Below are 9,913 nucleotides of genomic sequence, written 5' to 3' on the forward strand. Positions count from 1 at the left end.
AGTGAATTAACTCTGTGTTTGACCACTAGGTGACGCCAAAATTCAGGAAGTCTACTGCGTCGAACTGTCAAAAAATAATTTTTTTTGAGGCCTCCTCAAAAACGCCACCAAAATGCTATTTTGAAGTAATTCACAATCGAAAACATTAAAATGGTCGAACCTATCTTTGATTATCAGTTTAGACTGATACTGATCGGTGATAGTACAGTCGGAAAGTCGTCGTTATTGAAGTATTTTACTGATGGTAAATTTGCTGAAGTTTGCGACCCAACAGTCGGTGTAGACTTTTTTGCTCGGTTGATAGAACTGAAAAATGGTGTACGAGTGAAGTTACAGTTGTGGGATACAGCTGGGCAGGAACGATTTAGGTAACCGTCATTCTTCATCAGTGCTGCGCAAGTCAAAATGAGGTTGCAAAGCTTCACCTACCTTTCTTTAATTAAATTGTGAATCTTGGAATCAATTGCCTTGTTTCTGCTGAATTAGGCAATGAACTATTATTCTGTAACTTTATTTCTGATCTTCTTTTTCAGATCAATTACAAAGTCATATTATCGGAATTCTGTCGGAGCATTGTTAGTTTTTGATATTGCTAAACGTAGCAGTTTTAACCATATCGGGGACTGGTTAACCGAAGCTAAATTCCATATTGAGCCACACAAAGCTGTTTATTTGATAGTTGGTCATAAAGCTGATATGGAAGATGACCGGAAGGTCACCTACAAGGAGGGTAAAAGTTTGGCAGAACAGCATGGATTGAGTTACATCGAAACTTCAGCTGTGACGGGCCAAAATGTAGAAGAGTCTTTCTTACGTGTAACTCAAGAGGTTTATGACCTTATGGAAGCGGGGAAAATTCAAATCGAAGATGGTTGGGATGGGGTAAAGAATGGTTATTCTAGACCTAGAGAGACATTTCATTTACAAGAAGGTGAACCCGAAAGTGGAGGTTGTTGTGGATAAGTTTATAGTTTTAAGATTAGTTCAACTGAAGAATCAGATCTTCACTCTTCTTGTGCTATTATGATATTCCTCGATAATAATAGTTGTTGTTAATGTAATTGCCAAAATTAATATAAGGATGTTGTCTATTGAGCTATTCATGACTAAACATTGTTTTCACTTGGTTCAGTTCTCGTCACATTATCTCAATTATCTCACAAATATGATACCGGTTTGGATTATGCACTTATATTCTGTTAATTTTTCCCATTCAATTTATTATTATTGTCAGCCTTGAAGATCATTCAAAAAGCTTCCATGCGATGATGCATGTTTCAGCTGCTAAACTTAGCATTATATCAACCGAATTTGCGCTGTGATTTTGATTCCTATCGGTAGGCAGTGTGTACCCCCTATTTCTTTATATCTTCCACACATTTTAAGTGAATTTTATGGATCTTTTTTTAAGAGATTTCCGGTACCTGGCAATGTTATCTCAGATCTGATATTTTTTCGTCTTGTGTACATATGTATATATTTGTTTGAATTGCATTTCTAACCTGAACTAAAAACCTGAATTTTAAAAAATACAGAAGGCTGTATACCTCAGTAGTCCCTCAGTAGTATACCTCAGTAGTTTCAATGTCATAGAATTAAATCAGAGTACCCTTTAGCTCAGTCAAAATTCGATGGTCTCAATAATTCCAATGTAAGTAGAGTCTACTGTTTTTATGATATCACTCACAAATTCTTTGTTATCACAATAAGCTGCATTTATAATTATTCACGAGCGATATCAGAATTTCAAAATAATCTTATAATCTTTCTGATAATAGGAAAATGGAATGTTCAACAGCCTATGAATTATGTTATGGTATTAATTTGTAAATAGAAGTGTGCTTAACTATTATTTATTTCATGCATTTATTTATTTATAGTCATTGAAGTTGAATTTGAATAAATGCACTATTAGAATATAATGATATTGGCACACTGTGTAAGATTCATTTGTATATATATATTCATACATATATGTGTATATTATCATAACTTTCAGTACGTTTATTTCAGACTATGCTGATATTTAAAGACTTTTTGCTAAATTTGATAGATTGCAAGTAATTTTATACTTTAGCTTCTAACGATGTGTTATTTTTTATCATAATCAAAATGTGTTTCTAGTCATAGAAATTATTTTCCCAATAATGAACAAACAATATTTATAATTTTGGAGTGAAATTTCAGATTAACTTTAGTGACCCATGTTTTATATTATTGGTTATTATTAAAGAAATATTTCCTTTCTTATCTGAACACGCCAAATGTTTACCGCTAATTTTGTGAAGCTAAACAATAGTCTAATATGAATCAATGCTTCCAATCATGTTCAGCATAATGGCGTGGGTTTTAACCATTTAATGTCATGTATGAATGGTAATGCTTTTTGACATTAACAGCTTCAAACGCTTGTGTATCATCGATGTGAGGACTTAGATCAATTGAAGAAAGTGAAGACACTGATCATTTTAGCTTAGTGTATGATTGATGTTGCTTTGCGTTGTCGAATTGCGAAGTGAGAGATAACAAAATAAAAAGTTGAATGAATAATTTTGGTTTTCAGCTTATTTGTCTGGACATGGAATTATTCATCTCATTGATTCGATTCGTTTGGCCTGTGTGTGTTATATCGTGCGTAGCCCGACGGAGCCATCCTACCTTTTCTCCAGGCACTTCGTCACCGAAATTCTCAAGGTCGCTGCCCTTGTTTTGTTCATTTGACAGATATATAAATTTTTTCGAATCGATGGACCTTCTTTTGTGTTAAATCGATAAGAGATGAATTCTTTCTGGCAACAAAAAGAAAATCTGTATCTCGGTCTATGCAACAATAAGTTGCTACAAAAGTCTGCCAAAGGTAGGCCGCTTTAAGATTGAAAAATTCATATCCCATTTTTGGTAGTAGTTTGAAACTATTCTTCAGTCACACCACACCTGTAGATAATTTTTGATTCAATGTTGTTTTCTGTTTGTAGATGATTTGAATTTACTTCAAAGACTGAGATTAGAGGATAAGATTGAAGCTCACAGTGGCTGTGTATGTATTACTAATTAGACCTTCTTAATACCATTACTACTATAAAGTTTAGAGTAAGTGTAAAAGTTTCCATCAATTTACTGTATGTGTCTTTTCTTTGTAGGTAAACACTATTTGTTGGAATGATAATGGTAGTTTATTATTGTCTGGTTCAGATGATCAACATTTAGCGATCACAAATCCATTCACGAAAAAGGTTCGATTAATGATATCATATATTAACTACCCCTTGATTAACTTCCCTATTGTTGAGCTATTTTTAGCCCCCGGTATAATTCCTTTTTATGTATTGGTATATTTCAGACACTTTTTTCTGTCCATTCTGGTCACAGGGCAAATATTTTCAGCGCCAAGTTCCTCCCAAATTGTTCCGATCAGAAGGTATGCGCATTGTTACACTATCGATATTCTAATCATCAATGAAATCAATGAAGTTATCTATGATCAAACTATTTGTTATCTGTAGATTGTTTCGTGTTCAGGGGATGGTATAATCTATGTAACACAAATAGACAGAGCTGAATCTTACGGGTCGTTTAAATTTGATTGTCATTTTGGTACCGTTTATGAGGTATGTACCAGTGTTACTAACTCATTATCCATAACCCAGAGGGATGATTCAAAATTAAGCATTAATAAATTCATGTTTCAGGTGATAACTGTTGAAAATGATTGTCATACATTTCTAACGTGTGGTGAGGATGGAACTGTGCGCTGGTTTGATCAACGTATCAAATCTCATTGCAACAAAACAGAATGCAGGGAGGTCAATATTTTTTTGATTCTTCACTATGCTACCCTGATTATACATGTACATATTGATACCACTGCACAGCATCTCAATGATTTTTGAAAAATGGACATCTGCTTAAAAACTGAAAAATTTGAAAACTCAGTGGCAAATCTTGGATTTTCCACAGATTTGCAAGTAATGTGTGGAAGATTCATGAAAGGTGTCTGTCAATATATTTGAATCTCCTTTTGTGCTATATACCATGGAGAATTCATACACAAGCTTATTTTCATCTGTCCAGATTGTTTTCGGCTTATGTTATTGTACCCTGATGTAAAAATGGGGGAAATCTGAAAAACTTCCTGGTATTTTGTTGTGAAAAAGTCAATTGTGAGGATGTGAAAAAAATATTCCAGAGTTCATCAATCTGACCCCTGATACAGACTTTTTTGTATATATATTCAGGATGTACTGATCAGTTGTCGCGGTGCGGTTTCCGCTCTATCTATAAACCCTATGGCACCGTATCAACTCGCCATCGGTTGCTCAGACAGCGTCGTGCGACTCTATGATAGAAGATTCTTAGGAACAAAGGCGACGGGTTAGTTCACCAAATATTATCATTCTGAAAATTTTGAAAAAGGTAGCGACATCATCCATTGAAAATATTTCAGGAAATAGTAGCGGTAATGGTGTGGCCGGAATGTTTAGCTGTTTTACTGCTCCTGGTCTTGAGAAGAAATCACATCGTATTACATCCGTCAAATTCGATTCAATGGGACAGAAATTGTTAGTCAGTTACTCATCCGACTATTTGTACCTGTTTGATATGACTGAAAATGTGAAGAAAAAGTTATCAGTAAAAGATAATTCCACTCGATCTGCCGTCAATAGTGATAACATTGTAAGTTGATTTGAAGGATTGATATCGGCTTATGAAAGACCCATAATATTGAAGATTGATATTGAAAAATTACGTGACGTTTTTCGTAGAATGCTTCTACCAGTCTTCAGACATTTTTTTGAAATTATTTTCAGTTTACGAAATAATAGATTGGCTGTGATAGTCAGAATTAGGAAAAATGACAGTTCATTAATTCATTTCAGGAAACCGTTGGAACTAATGAAGCTCAGCCACCCATCAAGCGTTTGCGTTTACGAGGAGATTGGTCAGATACGGGTCCTGGAGCAAGACCTGAAAGTGAACGCAATTCAGGTAGTTTATAAAACTATTCTAGTCTTATATATCATACATAGTACATTATTTCAATGTTCTATGTATTTAAAAGAAACTGCGGTTGTTGTACCAGTAGCTGGGGCAGTCACTATCTTGATGACTATCCAAATGATGACTTCCACTGAGTAAATTGAATTGGGAACACGAATTAGTACTTGAATATAGGGACAACTAAAGCAATTTGATGAGCATTTAAATGAGTTTAACTGTATCTATTTTGATTAACAGAAGGAACTGCAGGGAGAACTTCATTAATGCAGCGTATGTCCGAAATGTTAACACGTTGGTTCGAAGATCGTATTCAACAAGATCGGGAAGATAGCGGGCAAAATGATGATCAAGATCATCCTCCAAATAATGAAAATGAGCAAGAAATTATCGAGGGTCAGGAACAACGAACTTCCGAGAATGAATCAAATTCAGAATCTCAAGCCGGAATCTTACAGCCAGTTCAACAACAGATTGATGCCGGACATGACCCGAACGAATCATCTTCTATTCAAAGAACCTTGCAAAACGTTAGTGATCAAAGCATTTCTGAGCCTCAGGCTAATGATGAATCATCAATTTATGAAGCTCACTCTTCAAATAATGTTCAAAAACAATCAGATAACTCTGAAAATGGAAGTGCAAGCTCGAATATTGATCCGCAACCATCATCTTCAACAACAGAAATGAATACATTACCCAGCACTTCTTCATTACCTGTGATAAACTTGGAATATAGTACTCAGGGCATGAATAATAGCACCGTGGTATTAGGATTCGAGAGTGAGGATTGTTCCCCAGTTAACTCTGCTGCGGAAATACCACTAATCAAAGTGCCTAGATATCAGTCAACAGCAGTAAATACGGGTAATGAAGAACCAAGTCAGAGTCATGAAGCCGATGAAGAACCTCAACCTTCTACGTCACATCAGCAACCTACCGGTTGGTATTGTCCATCAGTATTCAATGTATTGCTTGTTGTCCCGTCTCATAAAGCATGTTTTTTGCAGAAGATCGTGTTTCTCCACAAATTGAACTTACGAATATATCTGATGACGAAGACGATAGTGATGATGAGCAGCCTATACCAGTCCCTCAACGGTAAGTCCTCGAAAGTTTGTCATCGTATTATGTCCTTCCAAATTAAACACAAATTATTACTATAGAATATTATTTTATAGACCTCGAGACCCTTCAGACATGGCTCGGAAGATTCAACGAATGTATAGAAGACGTCAGGAAGAAAAACGCTTAGAAGAAGAAGCTTTACACAATACGTGGCAACCGAGGTTGGAAAGAGTGTTTCGTGGTCATCGTAACGCAAGAACCATGGTACGTGTATGAGTTGTAGATTACTTGCCCCTTGGCAAAACTATTTATTGCTGAACTTTCATGATTCATTGTCTTATATTATAATCATATGATATATATATATATATGTATATATATTATATAATATTGATACAGATAAAAGAAGCGAACTTCTGGGGAGATAGATATGTAATAAGTGGCTCAGATTGCGGTCATATTTTTTTCTGGAATCAACAGACGGGCAAACTTGTCAATTTATTAGAAGGCGATAAACATGTAGTGAATTGTGTACAGCCTCATCCATTTGATCCAAGTATGTATTATTCTGACTATTGGTGATGCATTAGGAATCATACAGTCAGGGGCTATTTGCTCAAAAGTTGCTAGAGATGAAGAGTTAAGCGATGAATAGTTGATATATGGCAAAAGTTAAAACTTCATTGTGACCATGGATATATCCACTAGTGAACTCTTCCCAACTTTTGAGTGACTTGCCCGCGGAAGCAAGTATATATCACTTTTATTTGAAATTAATATTACCTCTTTCAGTACTAGCATCGAGTGGAATTGATTACGACATCAAGTTATGGGCGCCTTCAAGTCCCGATTGTGTATTTGCAGCCGATGAAGCGCAGGAGGTTTGTAAAAATGAAATGTCTTATTAGAGTACATGTAATTTGATTCGAATCCGATGGAGCAAAACTTGACCGAAGAAATGTTTATCTATTTCCAGCTGATGAGTCGTAACGAGGTGATGCTCGAAGAAACTAGAGATACAATAACCGTGCCAGCATCATTTATGCTGCGTATGCTGGCATCATTAAACCACATTCGATCCGGTGAATATACCTTCTCCGACTTGAGCATTTGTCGCACGACAAAGATCTTTCAAATTTTTATTTGATATTTTCTCAATTATAGGTCGAAGAGCGCGAGAAGTACCAACAGAAAGTACCAGCTCATCTGATAATGAGAATTTATAGAAACCTGTATAATTAAAGAAATGCGCAATGTTACTAGTCAGCGTCAGCGAATGTAAATATCATGGTAGATAAGTTTTGACCATTGGAGTGGTATTCTCCACTCGGTATTTTCCATGAAAAAATTGTTTTGTTGTTTTTCATAAAATATCATCATTATATTGTAAATTTTGTTTGGTCATGTGTAAAAAGGTTATTTTATAGACTGTTGAATTAAAAAGTAGAAATATGTATGTGTTGTAGAACTTAATTCTTCGATTTAGATTTTCCACTAGTAACATCTGTGGCTTGTTAGAAATGAATTTGAATCACTGGAAAAATCATGCAATTAAAGATAATTATCTCAAAAGTAATTATTCCTCGGTCAGAGGTTGTTTCGGAACATCGATAATATATTTAATGCTTATATTGTTAAAAATTATATTAAATTATGTTGTTGTACAAACATTTTACAGTATTGATTCTGGCCATTAATAAAGGTCTGTTTTATATATCAAATTCATTGTATGAATGTAATGTTTGATGACTTGATCCATACAGTGGAACCTTTTTACATTGAACTTCAGGTTACCAGTAAATAGGTTCATTAAAACCAATTCATTGTATCCAGTACAGTGTGAAATAAGGTTTTCCGATTTGGGACGAAACTCTAGGTTCATTATAACCGATTAATCATTATATCCGAGATCGTTATAATGAGGTTCCACTGTAGCCCTATCACCCCAGTGACATTACAATCGACTCTTATTATTCGATACTACCATATTTACTTTATTAGCATATATACATTATTCATATAAGCTTAACATTTCACATTAGACATAGAGTCATAATAGCAGATTTCTTACATGTGCAATAGACAAATACAAGTTTACTGGCCTCTGCTGTGTCTAGGATTCGTTATTGAAGTTTTGTTATATACAAGTTAGTTATAATGAAACTCACTGTATGTAAAGCCATACATACATACATACCGTTGATAAGTTATCTACGCATCTAAGGGAAGTAACAATGTCGTTTATGAGAATGAAACATCATACTGTGCATTCATAAAATTAGCAAAATCTGTTGTGTTACAGGCTTGTAAGCGTAATTGATCCATCTTACTGGACAGTAGCTTATCAAGATCATCAGGAGATGATAGCTCTACTGAATTATTCACTTTCATCGCGACTTCATCAACTAGCAATTTAGCGATCGTGTGGGTTAATTCAGCACAAATAACAGTTTTATCAATTTGCCAGTGGGTGTTCCACTTTTGGCCAAATGACAAATACACCAGAGGACTGGGTTTAGGTCCCTGTTGGCTTTGGTATAAACCCAGAGCTCTTTTAAATGATCGAAAGCAAAATACTTTAGTCGGTTCGCGTCGGTTTACTGAAGTTGCCTCATTTGTACAGCCTATACCAGCAAAAAAGACCTTACTGCGGCACAAACGATACACAAAGATGTCACATGTTTGACTATCAAAACAAACTACTAAACCTCGCCTCAAACCTTCAAGCGCTTTTTTAACATTCTGTAAGCCTGATTCCAACTGTGGGTCTACAATTTCAGGAATATTTGGCAATATGATACAAACTGCATCAGATGGGCCATATAATTCAGTAGTGTTCTCGGCAGCAAATTCGTTTTCAACTTGAGAACAGATTCTCCACATATTACCAAAAAGATCCTCTGTCCTAACAGTTCCCCCTTTATACCTGATTTCTAAGGATAGTAAAGATTGGCAGCTTTGAGAGCAACTTTGGTCATTAACAATTTGATCATTACTTTGAATTGTAACATTGGTTAATGTTGGATTCCACTCTGCAACAGTTTCAGGGATTGTTACATTATGAGGAGAGTTGCTGTACCCTGGCTGAGTTTCCATTGGAATATTTTCTTGCTGATTTTGTTTTTCCTCATCAACGAATCGAAAATATTTGTGCAAATCATCTTCATCTGGTACTGGTAGTTCTTTGATATATTTGGATTTTCTTATGGCATTTCGAAACCGTGCCTTCATTTCTGAGATATTGATGTCGGAAATGTTCTTAGTTGCTGAACCTTTCAACAAACACCAATCTTTGAAAACCTTAGCATCTTTTGATTCGTTGTAGTCCGGTCTGCCTGCATGTACCCATCTAATACGAAATATTCTCTGATCTTCATCAGACCATTCCAAACTGGGGCCATAGTTTCTGTCACACAATTTTTCTTCCAAAAACTGCACGAGATTTTGACGAGACATGATTTTCTGAAATAAGAACAATAAATCTATCGATTAAAAATCCCGCAGTTTCTTACTTAAAAACACTACCCTCAACAGAATATATCATTACTAGTCAGCCACTGACTCGTCGGTGGCAACGCAACCTGCCTCGCCTGTGCTTTTAGTTTCACACGATCGCGGGATATTTTTGGTGATGATGGCATGCAGCTTACTCGCCACCAACGTAACTAATTACCCAAGGCAAATAAATATGAATATAATATTTTGGGTTTCTACTATCATTACCTTTAATTGATATTCAATTGCGTCAGAGGATTCAAACTGCGTCTTCCAACATCGGTAGCAGGCACTACTATCGGTTTCAGTTCAATGTACGTGGGTTTTCCCATGTTTTTCTTACCAGGTACCGCAA

The 9,913-nt window shown here is 35.5% G+C and overlaps 3 protein-coding genes across 3 annotated transcripts; 2 read left to right on the forward strand and 1 right to left on the reverse strand.

Annotated features, from left to right (window-relative positions):
- Positions 1-41: 41 nt before the first annotated feature.
- LOC141906858 (ras-related protein Rab-39B-like) lies at positions 42-2,538 on the forward strand. Its single transcript, XM_074796306.1, has 2 exons — positions 42-368; positions 534-2,538. Exons 1-2 carry the CDS (start codon positions 151-153, stop codon positions 961-963), a joined length of 648 nt encoding a protein of 215 aa, XP_074652407.1. The 5' UTR covers positions 42-150; the 3' UTR covers positions 964-2,538.
- A 183-nt stretch (positions 2,539-2,721) lies between these two features.
- On the forward strand, positions 2,722-7,738 carry LOC141902727 (DDB1- and CUL4-associated factor 6-like). Its single transcript, XM_074790579.1, has 16 exons — positions 2,722-2,857; positions 2,976-3,037; positions 3,141-3,233; positions 3,341-3,418; positions 3,504-3,608; positions 3,690-3,803; positions 4,236-4,371; positions 4,445-4,674; positions 4,878-4,986; positions 5,236-5,937; positions 6,006-6,096; positions 6,177-6,327; positions 6,463-6,619; positions 6,856-6,944; positions 7,040-7,145; positions 7,228-7,738. Exons 1-16 carry the CDS (start codon positions 2,779-2,781, stop codon positions 7,287-7,289), a joined length of 2,364 nt encoding a protein of 787 aa, XP_074646680.1. The 5' UTR covers positions 2,722-2,778; the 3' UTR covers positions 7,290-7,738.
- Positions 7,739-7,898: 160 nt separating this feature from the next.
- LOC141908673 (interferon regulatory factor 8-like) lies at positions 7,899-9,898 on the reverse strand. The gene is made up of 2 exons (XM_074798810.1): positions 9,787-9,898; positions 7,899-9,525 (listed from the first exon to the last, which is right to left on the reverse strand). The coding sequence occupies exon 2, from the start codon at positions 9,517-9,519 to the stop codon at positions 8,305-8,307; it is 1,215 nt and encodes a 404-aa protein (XP_074654911.1). The 5' UTR covers positions 9,520-9,525; positions 9,787-9,898; the 3' UTR covers positions 7,899-8,304.
- Positions 9,899-9,913: the final 15 nt, after the last annotated feature.

Source organism: Tubulanus polymorphus, chromosome 1, assembly GCF_964204645.1.
Source record: "Tubulanus polymorphus chromosome 1, tnTubPoly1.2, whole genome shotgun sequence".
NCBI lineage: Eukaryota > Metazoa > Nemertea > Palaeonemertea > Tubulaniformes > Tubulanidae > Tubulanus > Tubulanus polymorphus.